Source organism: Leucopleurus acutus, assembly GCF_964270905.1.
Source record: "Leucopleurus acutus genome assembly, chromosome: 1".
Taxonomy (NCBI): Eukaryota; Metazoa; Chordata; class Mammalia; order Artiodactyla; family Delphinidae; genus Leucopleurus; species Leucopleurus acutus.
Genome location: NC_139142.1, coordinates 188958331 through 188972133, shown reverse-complemented (window position 1 = coordinate 188972133; position 13803 = coordinate 188958331). Strand labels below are relative to the sequence as shown.

Genomic DNA, 13803 nt, shown 5'->3' with positions numbered 1-13803 from the left:
AAATGGCATTATTTCATTGTTTTTTATGGCTGACTGGTCCATTGTATACATGTACCACATCTTCTTTATCCATTCATCTGCTGATGGACATTTAGGTTGCTTTCATGTCTTGGCTATTGTAAATAGTGCTGCAATAAACATAAGGGTGCATATATCTTTTTGAATTATAGTTTTGTTTGGATATATGTCCAGGAGTGGGATTGCTGGAGCAAATAGCAACTTTATTTTTAGTTTTTTTTTTTTTTTTCCTTTGCCGTACACGGGCCTCTCACTGCTGCGGCCTCTCCCATTGAGGAGCACAGGCTCCGGATGCGCAGGCTCAGCGGCCAAGGCTCACGGGCCCAGCTGCTCTGCGGCAAGCGGGATCCTCCCGGACCGGGGCACGAACCCACGCCCCCTGCATCGGCAGGCGGACCCCAAACCACTGCGCCACCAGGGAAGCCCCTATTTTTAGTTTTTTGAGGAACCTCCATATTGTTCTCCATAGTGGCTGCACCACATGAATTGTTTTTTTAATTCAACATTCCCCACACCTTCCTGGGTGGTGGTAATAGATGTTCCATGAAAAATGCATTCCCAGGTCAAAAAAGTTTGATCAGCTCTGGGTTAAATGAAGTTAATTTACCTTTGTGGCTGTTCTTCTCAGAGCCTTTCATTGCTAATAGGCATTGGGAAAAGCACATTCTGGGAAATGCTCAATTTAGAAAACACACAATTTGAGAGACATTTACTTAATTTATTAAAGAGCCATTTTGCTTTGCTTTCCTCTGCAGAGACATGTTCTCAGTTATGGGATTATTTCCTGAGAGTTTATAATTAGCATTTCTTGTCATCTGGGTTTTCTCAATCTTATACATTTGTTAAATAAATTTTATCTAAATTTCATATATATATATATATATATAGTTTCTTGGATGCATATATATTATTTTAACACATGTTAAACATTCTCACATATACAGCAATAGCCATAAAGGCAAATCACTTCATATCTAAATGTCAATTGTTTCACTGTTCAGTTCTTTTTGGCTTTCTCTTACCCTCTTGAATTATTTTTTTCTATAAATTTTACAAGCTCAGCAAGTGTTCATCTTTTAATGCTTTCAGGATGATTACCATGAATGAAGGGTCATTACAGTTTAAACAAGAGAAATAGTCTTCAAATAAATTTTTTTTTTTTCTTTTTTTTTTCTTTTTTTTTTTTTTCTTTCTTAGCGGTACGCGGGCCTTTCACTGTTGTGGCCTCTCCCGTTGCGGAGCACAGGCTCCGGACGCGCACGCTCAGCGGCCATGGCTCACGCGCCCAGCCGCTCCGCGGCATATGGGATCTTCCCGGACCGGGGCACGAACCCGTGTCCCCTGCATCGGCAGGCGGACTCGCAACCACTGCGCCACCAGGGAAGCCCCTTCAAATAAATTTTAAAAATGCATTTAGGGTGACAGTTAAACCTCCAACCAATTGGCAATGGTGATTTATTAACTATGCATTCTTCCACAGAAACAGTAAATGTTACACTAAGGAACATTAGGATTAAATACTTAAATGGTAGAAGTAATTAAAAAGTAATTTTACTTAATAAACAATAAAGTTCCTCTATACAGACCTCCTCTAAAATTTGCTGCTGAAGGAGACTGTAAGGTATTCAACCAAGAAAATGGATAAAGTGGGCTGACTCTCAGGTGAGATATGTATTCTCTATGAGTTCCCCTGTGGCCATGTAGAAGGATTACGTGACTTTTTAATTGTATTGTCTCAAACTGATGACCACTCTGTACCTCCCATGAACTGGTGAAAAAAATTAATCAAATTTCCAATAGACACAAAATGAATCACATCCTTCCTGAGTCTGTATCTAAAGTAACAATAAATTCAAAATATAATAGAAGAGAGATGAAACAAGTCAGAGGAAATGCAACTTCTAATATATGATAGTATCCTAGGATAGGCAGCATTAAGAAATATAAGAAATTTGATTTCAAGTCTCTAATGTGTCTGGAATCATATCTTTCTTGTGAACAGGTAGTTTCCTTGTTACATTATCAAGAGACCAAGAATTTCAGGTCTATACTGTAAGAAAGCAAACAATCATCACTATTCAATGGTAACTTAAAATAATATAAAGAATCTGGTTTCTAGGATGACAGCTAGTTATTTCTATTAACAGAATAGGAAACGGGAATTTGATTTTTCCAAATTCCATTTATCTAAGAAAGGACATATGTTTTTACTATTATTTTTACTTATGCACAACTTCTTTTCACTTTTTTAAAAAAATTAATAAAATAAGTGCTGTGGAAAGGCAAACCATTCTTACCTGTGCTCTCAAGTGGCTGAGTTACACTACAATAATGACTAACCAGGAAAGACTGTCAGGGATATCAAAGTGAATAAAGCAATACAGCCATTTCTTGAAAAGGAAGCTTGTAGGGAGGCACTAAGGTACAGTGGTTGGGCCTATGGGCTCTGGAGTCATATTCCCTTGGATGAATCTTTGTTTCATAATTTTGGGAAAGTTACTTAACCTCTGTGGGTGTTTTGGGTTCCTTCTCTGTAAATGATAAGTGACAACCTCCTAGTTTTTGTGAGAATAATATGAGACAAATTTTAAGCATGTCGGTCACTGCCTAGCGTATATGAAGAGCTCAATAAATGTCAGATTTTACAAATTTGGAGGTTGCTTTTAAAAATGAATGGGGCTTCTGGTTATGGCAGACAAACTTGTATAAGGCCATCATTTCTACTACTGAGACCAAGCAGGAAAGATAAAAAACATATGAAAAGCATCTGTTGAAGGCATCAGGTGGCTGTCAAAGAACAAGGACCGGAAAAGCCAAGATTCCAAAGAAAGGAAATCACAGAGGTGAAACCAACACTGCTTTCCCTTCAAGGCATCTGACAATTAATGAGCCAGATTTAGAGACAGAAAATTTGAACAGAACTTCAGGCAGTCTCATGGAGTTGTGGAAAACACAGAGTTCAGGACCACTAAGGCAAAAGGTCCATAGTAATTACCCAGGGTTATGTGGAGATTCCTGAAGGACTACATTCTAAGAGTTAGGGCTAACCAGAAATATACCAGTTTTTATAAGGGCCAATGCTCAACTGTGAATGAGCTTAGTCCTGCTCGGTAGGAAGTAATCTGTTCCCTCCTAACTGCCTAACAAAAAAAGTAAACCCTTCCTTGAAGAAGAAAATATCATCCACAACCTCAAAGCATCTCTTTACTATTTTGTAAACAATGCCCAACATTTGATCAAAAATTACCTAACATGCAAGGAGACATGACCAGTGAATGAAAATCTACAGAAAAAGAAAAAGTAAAAAAGAGATGATAGAAACAGACCCATAGGAAATCTAGATATTAGAGTTAGCTATAAACTTTAAAAGAACTGTTATTAATATATTTAAGAATATAGATGACAAGATGGTTAATTTCATTAGGTAATTAAATCTATGCAAAAGAAACAAATGGATACCCTGAAATTGAAAAATGCATTAAAGTGAATGGTTGATAATTTGAGAGGAAACTTTTGAAAAAAACAATATGTTTTTTGTGTTTTGACTTCCATCCTAAGTAAACTGTATCTTTGAAATTAACTAAAATAAACAGCTGTGTAGCAATAAGGGCCTATAACTTAAAACATAATTTCAAATCTTTGGTTGAATAATAAAGAGCTATAATCTTGGGAGAGGTAACTTAATTATTTAAAGGAATCTGTGTCCCCACTACTTCTCTCACCAGTATGGTTAGGAGAACACTGTGACTTTGTGAAGGATCATTAAATTCTTTGAACAAATCTGTATTTACTCTTATTTCAAACAGCAGTAGGAACTGCCCTATCTCAATCTCATTAAGATTGTTATAAGTACAAATGTATTTTCTAATTTATTGATCATTAGTTATCACAGTCTGCACTGTGAAAAATTATGCTGCTGGAGACATGACTACATACAGAACATGACAGAATTGGAGGTCATCTGAGTGGTTAGTATGGGCAGTTGGCACATTAAGAGTTACTAAGAGAGGGGCTTCCCTGGTGGTGCAGTGGTTGAGAGTCTGCCTGCCAATGCAGGGGACACGGGTTCGTGCCCCGGTCTGGGAAGATCCCACATGCTGTGGAGTGGCTGGGCCCGTGAGCCATGGCCACTGAGCCTGCGCGTCCAGAGCCTGTGCTCCGCAACGGGAGAGGCCACAACGGTGAGAGGCCCGCATACCGCAAAAAAAAAAAAAAAAAAAAAAAAAAGAGTTACTAAGAGAAACATAATTAACTACTGGAATAAATCATTTGAGGGTAATAAAAGTGAAATTTGTGTCAAAAATTTATTCAATGAAATACTAATTTTCCTCCATGTTGAGTAAAATTATTAGTAGTTTCTGAATAAATCAGAATTTTTCTTCTCACTCATGTAAAATATAATAAAATAAAACAAAGCTGGCATTAATCAGTTAAAAGCAACTAATCAGAGTAAGAACTGCACTTACCTTCCAACCTATAACTTTGCTTCGGTATATTTAATCTGAATAGGAATACAAAATTATACTCCTTATATTCTTAGGTTCTTACAATTTCATTAGCTCTATAGCTTAATTAGGAATACTTCTCCTGACTTTATGGGACTGTAATTGTGTAATATATGGGAGTCATATAAAAAGATTACTAAACACCAAACATTAACAAATATTTATTGGAAAAACACAAATGAGAAATAGATTTGTGACTTGTTTTACATAATCTCCTTGGGAAAGAAAAAAATGTTGAGGTATTTTGGGGTCACCACATTAAGGTTTTTTGTTCTGGATTTGTCCTTAACTAGCTCTGTAAACTCAAGCGTGTCATTTAACCTTTCTGATTGTCTGCTTAGCTATAAAATAAATAAAGATAAATAAAGATAAAATAAAGATAAATTGTGTATGATCTAACTCCATAATTAAGCCACACACATTTATTAAACACCTTTTATGTGCCAGTGCCTTTGTAAAAGGCTAAGAATATTAAGAATATAAGTTACTGTTGAAGAATTGAAAACTATAATGTATGTGAAAGCACTTTGTCAAGGATAATACATCAATTACATAATATTTATGTAATTGAAATTATAAATATTTTTCTAGAAAGGCCAGGAGCACCTAGCTCTCACCTCAAATGCATGGGGATCCTTATTGTGGCAAATTTTACAAATACAAATTTGCCTCAGCAAAATAAAATACATGACAGTTATCAGGAAGCAAAGAGGTAGAATAGGAAATAAGTAACCGTTTTTTAACCAGGACAGAGAGGCAAATAATAAAGTAGTGATTTCTTTAGAACTCTAAATTCAGAAGGACTGATAGTCTGGAAATATTAAGAAAGTGTTAAAATTGCCTGTCAGCTTAATATTCTCATGACAAAACAGGAAAACCATAATGGAAAATTTCTCTTTGATTAAGTAGAGAAAAGAAAAGGACATTTTAAAAATACCAACCTCACTACAAAGAGAGAATAGGAAAAATAAACTGTTACTCTGCAACGTGAGACACCCATTGAGAACAGTATAAATAAAGATGACAATTTTGATAATAAAGACTAGCAAGAGAGAGACCACAATAAGAACACAAACCTCTGTTTTGACAAAGCCTGCAATTAGTGAGATTTTAGATTCTAGACTTACTGACTCTGCCTCTTTCCAGAAATTTTACCACTGTTGGTTAAAATGTTGAAAATAATATTCCATAACATCATTCTGCAGTCCCAGCAATACACTAGATTACAATGAAAACTAGAATGAGTCCCTTTGAGCAATACTGTCTGAGCTTCCAGGGAGTGTGACATAAGGATATGGTGGGCTATGATACCAAAACATAGCTCTGGATAAGGAGGCACCAAGCAGAACGGATCTTACATTGTATTCTGTGTATACTATTGCCCCAAGTAAATGATTAATTCCACACGGAAGAATTCTTCAAAAGAGTGGAAACATTTAACGTGGTTATGAGATTTCCAAAAGTTGGCCTATTGAGTTGAAATACAACCATCCCTCACTTTATAGAAAAGATAGATTTCAGAAGACATGACCAAAGCGAATCCTTTTTAAATTGTCAGCATCTTTTTAATAGCCAGGGATTCATTTCCCAAGGGAAAAATAACCCTTCAATTGAAAATAAGATGTTGAGTCTGTATTATAAATACCCATTAATCCATGGGTTAATAATGCCCATTATCAATTCACATTGTGACTACTGACTGCCTAAAACATCACATCTGATATATTATTCTTATATTCTTTATTTTCTTCCCCCAAAGTTTAGGTTGTCTAATAGACCTTAATTACACTGTCAATAGAGTTTTAAGCCAAACATGCTATTATTCTAATTTAGACGTTCTGTAAATTAAAGGCTACAATTTAGTTAATTTCCATTCCCTATCAATTTGGTAAAATGAAACAAGCTAAGTTTAAATTTCTTTATTCTGTCTGTCACTTTGATCTCTAATTAATCTTTCCTTTCAGGTGGCAATAAACACTGGCCAAAGGGATTGTGGACTCAGCTGTCGTGGAATACTTTCAGTATTGGGTCATTGAGCCACACAAGACTTCATGTCTATTAACACTTTTGAAATTATAGCCAAAAAATGTCAAAGAAGTTGACAAGGCAAAAACAAATAAATAGTATAAATATAAGTAATCAGATTTAAATGAAAATCCTTCCAAATTGGAAATATTTTTTCTTAGAGATATTTCATTATACTACCACAATAATATAATTATTTAATAATTTTATGAAACTCATGGGTCAGAATGCCAAGGATATCAGAATGCAAAATAAAACAAAACCCAAAGAATTAACAATTAGTGCTACTCGGTAGATTTTAAAAATTGTATTTTTTTCAATAAAGCAAAAGAAACCAAGAGGTGAGAAAATGATCTGAGGTTCATGACTGTAAAATGTCCTTTTCTTGACACTTGGAGGAAAAGATAGAGAGGTCAAGTCAATAGGGAAGGAGATTATCAGTACATTACTTACTTCCTTATATCCGAAGATGATGCGTCCATCCATGAGGAGGGTTGCTTGGAATGTGAAGCTTCCCAGGTTGTAATTATCCTGGAGATGTACGTGGTCCCACTGGACAACAAGTGCTGTGCCTATAAACCCCATTGGAACAAAAGAAATGCAGTGAGAAAAATGTATCAATCAATTCTGGTGGGAATCTTCACAAATCATGAATCTAACCTTCACATCTAGTAGCTGTGCTGCTTGAATTTTACATCGTTAACTGGATTTCTGCTACTGACATAGCATTTAGGATACTTTTAAAGAATTGAGTATTCTCTAAATATTTGGTAAAATCTAACCTCATACTGAGGTTAATATTGAGCCCAGTATGGGGGAATTTTGCCTGAGGAAGTCCATTAATGTTAATGGTACTGTCTGCTTAAATTTCCATGAGCCACTTTCAAAATGCAACCCAAGTGGCTTGAATGAACTTCAAATACATTTGACAAATGCTGAGAGAGAAAGGAACACATTCAGGGAAGCTAGAATCAGACTTGAAAATGTCTATTTCGTACTTAGAATTATACACTTCCATATGCTAAAGAAATTTCTTTAACACTCATGGGAATTTTCCTCTTTAATTCACAATGTCTGCATTTCTTTGTTGTACTGCTTCTAAAAGGTTGCAAGGTAGCTTATAGGGCCTCAGGCTAACATTTCTGAAGCCCCTTTAAGTACACTGGGATGAATCTTCAGTGCTATATATCATATTCTGATGAGTCAACCTGCCAGTGTTTATTATAAAAGTATTAACATGAAACAGTAATTGAAACACAGTTTAATAGCCACCAATGAGAATTTATATTTTGTTTTGTTTTGTTTTCATCAGTGTTTCTCTTTTAGGTTTTATTTATATTTATTTATTTATTTTACTGGGGTACATATAGTTGTTTTACAACATTGTGTTAGTTTCTACTGTACAGCGAAGTGGAGTTCCCTGTGCTATACAGCAGGTTCTCATTAGTTATCTATTTTACATGTATTAGTTAGTGTACATGTCAATCCCAATCTCCCAACTCATCCCACCACCCCTCTTTCCCCGCCTTGGTGTCCATACGTTTGTTCTCTACATCTGTGTCTCTATTTCTGCCTTGCAAACAGGTTCATCTGTACCATTTTTCTAGATTCCACATATATGCGTTAATATACGATACTTGTTTTCTCTTTGTGACTTACTTCACTCTGTATGACAGTCTTTAGGTCCACCCACGTCTCTATAAATGACCCAATTTTGTTCCTTTTTATGGCTGAGTAATATTCCATTGTATATATGCACCACATCTTCTTTATCCATTCGTCTGTCAATAGGCATTTAGGTTGCTTCCGTGACCTGGCTATTGTAAGTAGTGCTGCAATGAACATTGGGGGTGCATGTGTCTTTTTGAGTTATGGTTTTCTCTGGGTATATGCCCAGTAGTGGGATTGCTGGGTCATATGGTAATTCTATTTTTAGTTCTTTAAGGAACCTCCATACTGTTCTCCATAGTGGCTGTATCAATTTACATTCCCACCAACAGTGCAAAAGGGTTCTCTTTTCTCTACACCCTCTCCAGCCATTTACTGTTTGTAGATTTTTTGATGATGGCCATTCTGACTGGTATGAGATGATACCTCATTGTAGTTTTGATTTGCATTTCTCTAATAATTAGTGATATTGAGCATCTTTTCATGTGTTTGTTGGCCATCTGTATATCTTCTTTGGAGAAATGTCTATTCAGGTCTTCTGCCCATTTTTTGATTGGGTTGTTTTTTTTTTAATATTGATCTGCATGAGCTATTTGTATATTTTGTAGATTTTTGTCTTTTGATTCGTTTGCAATTATTTTCTCCCATTCTGAGAGTTGTGTTTTCATCTTGTTTATGGTTTGCTTTGCTGTGCGGAAGCTTTTAAGTTTCATTAGGTCCCATTTGTTTATTTTTGTTTTTATTTCCTACTCTCGAAGGCAGGTCAAAAAAGATCTTGCTGTGATTTATGTCAAAGAGCGTTCTTCCTATGTTTTCCTCTGAGAGTTTTATAGTTTCCGGTCTTACTTTTAGGTCTTTAATGCATTTTAAGTTTATTTTTGTGTATTGTGTTAGGGAGTGTTCTAATTTCATTAACTGACACTGTTTATTCTTTTTTATTTTTTTAAGAAAACAAATGAGCAGCTAAGATGTTTGCTTAGCTCTAAGTATTGGATTTTCTAATCTTTTAAAAAGTCTTGTTGCCAAAAAATGACGTACAGAAATGAAACTCACAGAACTAAGAGGGCATAACTTATCTCCCAGGTCAGTAAGTATATGATTAAAAAGAAAAAAAATCAATATTGCATGACAGAGAGCTTTTGGGTTAGTGAAGATGTGGAGATGCTAGGAGAGTAGAGTGCCCAGAGAGGGCGTGTATGCTCCATACCCTTTCCCATGTAACTTGCCCTGTACGTTTCTTCTGTCTGATTTCCTGAGTTCATTCCTGTACCAGGTGATTGGAGTAGACCAGAACACTGTCATTACTGTGTTTTTGAGTATAACTTAATGCTGAGATCTTTTGACCAAGATGGCAGCATAGGAGGCTCCTGACTTCCCCTCTTCCCATGGATACACTGAATGTACAGCTACACAAGGAGCAATTTCCTTTGAGAGAAATCCAAGATTAGCTGAGTGACTGCTATACATGAGGCAACTGAGAAAATACCCATAATGAAAGTGCACACATCTAGGTGCTTACTGTGATCCTCTGGAGCCCAAAAGAGCCAGTGGGTACCTCCCCTACCTTGTTCCTTTGGCTCAGTCCAAGGATAAAACCAAGTCACCAGCATCTCTCTGGAAGGAGCTTGCACACATGTCTGGCACCCAGCTTTTGTGGCTGCCACCTGAGGACAGGCCCCCAGGTCATCTTGCTCTGAGAGACAATGGGGTTTGCATTCATGAGTCCCACAGGACTGTAGCACACAAAGAAGCAATTGTTAACAGGCACACCTGTGAGCACTTGCATCCCTTGCATTGGCTATCCCCTCAAGGCTCTGCAGAGAGGGAGCAGACAGAACACCTGCCTCCCAGTTCATCCCTGGAGAGGATTTGACTGCATACTTCTCCAGTATGCTGCTGCCTGAGGGACTGCCAACAAATCTAGGTGCTGACTGTGGTCTTCCCCTTTGGGAAACTGATGGCTCTTGGCACACCCAAAACTACTGGATGCCACTGAGAACAAAGATGGTGCCTTGAACAATCACAAAGGTTTGAAAGACAACCAGGAGCTTGAGCTAAGCTGATTGATGAAGTTCATGTTGTACAGAAAACCACTCTGACAAGACTGGAAGAGGTAGCTATTTATCTGATGTACAAAAACTAACAGTGAGTAAAGGAAAATGAAGAAACAGGGGAATATGTTCCAAACAAAAAACAAGATTAATCTCTAAAAACTGATCTTAATGAAACAGAAGTAAGTGATTTACCCAAATGAGTTCAAAATAACAGTCGTAAGTATGCTCACTGGACTTCCCTGGCAGTCCAGTGGTGAAGATTCTGTGTTTCCATTGCAGGGGCCACAGGTTTGATCCCTGGTTGGGGGACCAAGATCCCGTATGCCACACAGTGCAGCCAAAAAACAACAACAAAAAAGATGCTCACTGAGGTCAGGAGAGCAATGCATGAACAAGGTGAGAATTTCAACGGAGAGACAGAAAATCTAACAAGTACTAAACAGAAATCATAGCACTGAAGAGCACAATACCTGACTGGAAGTTTAATAGAGGGGTTCAACAACAGACTGTATCAAGTAAAAGAAAAGATCAATGCACCTGACAACGTCTCAGCAGAACTGATCCAATTAGAGGAGCAGAGAGAGAACGAAGAGAATGAAAAAGAGTGAAGATAGCTTAAGGGACATATGGGGCACCATCAAGTAGACCAATATTCACATTATAGGGATTTCAGAATGAGAAGAGAGAGAAAGGGGCAGAAGGATTATTCAGAGAGGACTTCCCAGGTGGTGCAGTGGTTAAGAATCTGTCTGCCAACGCAGGGGACACAGGTTCGAGCCCTGGTCTGGGAAGAACCCACATGCCTCAGAGCAACTAAGCCCGTGCACCACAACTACTGAGGCCGTGTTCTAGAGCCTGCAAACCACAACTACTGAGCCCATGTGCCACAACTACTGAAGCCCGCATGCCTAGAGCCTGTGCTCTGCAACAAGAGAAGCCAGCTCAGTGAGAAGCCCGCCCACCACAACGAAGAGTAGCCCCGCTCGCCGCAACTAGAGAAAGCTTGCGTGCGGCAATGAAGATCCAATGCAGCCAAAAATAAATTAAAAATAAAATGATTATTCAAAGAACTAATGGCTGAAAACTTCCTTAACCTGGGGAAAAAAACAGACATCCAGATCCAGAAAGCTCAAAAATACCAAAAAAAGATGAATCATAAGGGATTTACACTGAAACACATTAAAATCAAATTATCAGAAGTTAACAACAAGGAAAGAATCTTAAAAGCAAGAAGAGAAAAGCAATTTGTTATTTACAAGGGAAATTTTAAAGACTGTTAGTAGATTTTTCTGCAGAAACCTTGCAGGCAAGAGAGAGTGGGGTGAGGTATTCGAAGTGCTGAAAGAAAAAACCTGCTAACCAAGAGTACTTTATTAAGCAAAGTTGTTCTTCAGAATTAAAGGAGAGATAAAGAAATTTCCAGACAAACAAAAGCTGAAAAAGATCTTTACCACTAGACCAGACTTATAAGAAATGTTAAAGGGAGTTCTTCAAGCTAAAATGAAAGAATGCTAGTAAGTAACAAGAATTATATATATAAAAGAAAAACTCACTGGTAAAGGTAAATATATAGTTAATTCAGAATACTCATAATGGTGGTGGAAAAATCACTTATAACTCTAGTATAAAGGTTAAAAGACAAAAGTTTTAAAAATAACTATAACTACAATAGTTTGTTAGTGGATACACAATATAAAAAGTTATAAATTGTGATATCAAAAACATAAAATATGGTGGAAGGTGTAAAAATGTAGAGCTTCTGTCTGAGTTTGAAGTTAGTTGTTATCAGCTTAAAATTGATTGTATAAGATGTTTTATGTAAGCCTCATAGTAACCACAGATCAAATACTTACACATAGAAGATAAATACAATGAATTGAAGCATATCACTGCAGAAAATCAAATCACAAAGGAGAGTGAGAGAAAGAAAGGAATAAAGGAATTACAAAACAGCCAGAAAACAGCTACCAAAATGGCAATAGTAAACCATACCTATCAATAGTTACTTTAAATGTAGATGGACTAAATTCTCCAATCAAAAGACACAGACTGGGTTAAGAGTTTAAGAAAAAGACTTAACTATATGCTGCCCACAGACACTCACTTCAGTTTTAAGAACACACGTAGATTAAAAGTAAAGGTATGGAAAAAGATTTTCCATGCAAATGGAAACCAAAAGAAAACAGACGTAGGTATACTTATGCCAGAAAAGTAGACTTTTAAGCCAAAACTTGTAACAAGAGACAAAAGAAAGATCATTATTCAATAATAAAGAGGTCAATTCATCAAGAGGATATTAACAACTGTAAATGTTTATAAATATTTATGTATCCAATCATAATACCTAAATATATAAAGCAAATATTAACAGATCTAGAGGCAGAAAGAGACAGCAATACAATAAAAATAGGGAACTTCATATCTCACTTTCAACAATGGATTGATCATTCAGACAAAAAATCAATAAGGAAACATTGGACTTAAACTACATATTAGAGCAGGTGAACCTTACAGAAATACATAGAACATTTCATCAAACAGCAGCAGAATGCACATTTTACTGAAGTGCACATAAGACATTCTCCAGGATAGATAATTTTTTAGGCCACAAGACAAGTCTTAACAATTTTAAGAGGCCTGAATTCATATCTGGCATCTTTTCTGACCAAAATGGTATAAAACTACAAATTAACAGCAGAAGGAAAACTGGAAAATTCACAAATACATGGAGATTAAAAAATATCCTCCTGAACAACCAATGGGACAAAAAAGAAATCAAAAGGGAAATCTAAAAATATCTTGAGATAAATGAAAATGGAAACAAAACATAAAACTTAAGGGATTCAGCAGAGGCAATTCTAAGAGGAAATTTATAGAGATAAATGCCTATATGAAGAAAAAAGAAAGATCTCAAAAAACAACCTAATTTTACACATCAAGGAACTAAAAAAGAAGAACAAACCAAGCCCAAAGTTAGCAGAAGAAGGAAATATCAAAGATCAGAATGGAAATAAAAGAAATGGAGACTAAAAAGATCCATTAGATAGATATCACTAGAATGATAGAAAAGATCATTGAAACTAAGAGCTTTCTTAAGATAAAAAATTTGACAAAACTTTGGCTAGACTAAGAAAAAAGAGAAAGTATAAATAAAATCAGAAATGAAAGAGGAGACACTACAACCGATAACACAGAAAACAAAGGACCATAAGAAACTATTGTACTATGAACAATCATATGCCAACAAATTGGACAACCTAGGACATATGGATAAATTCCTAGAAACATACCATCAATCAAGATTGAACCACAAAGAAACAGAAAATCTGAACAGACCAATTACTAGTAAGGAAATAGAAGCAGTAATTATAAAAGTTCTGACAAAGAAAAATCCAGGACCAGATGGCTTCACTGGGGAACTTTACCAAACAGTTAAAGAAGAATTAATACCAATTCTTATCAAAGTCTTCCAAAATAGAGAAGAGAGAACACTTCCAAACTCATTTTTCAAGGCCAGCATTACCCTGATACCA

General features: G+C 36.2%; 1 protein-coding gene across 2 annotated transcripts in view; it reads right to left on the bottom strand.

Annotated features, from left to right (window-relative positions):
• The window catches only part of PLXDC2 (plexin domain containing 2), a 409444-nt gene that overhangs the window by 119643 nt on the left and 275998 nt on the right, over positions 1-13803 (bottom strand). For both annotated transcript variants that reach the window (XM_082854939.1, XM_082854938.1), the window contains exon 7: positions 7002-7120. In XM_082854939.1, the coding sequence (XP_082711065.1) occupies positions 7002-7120 (119 nt within the window). The remainder of the gene's footprint in view (positions 1-7001; positions 7121-13803) is intronic.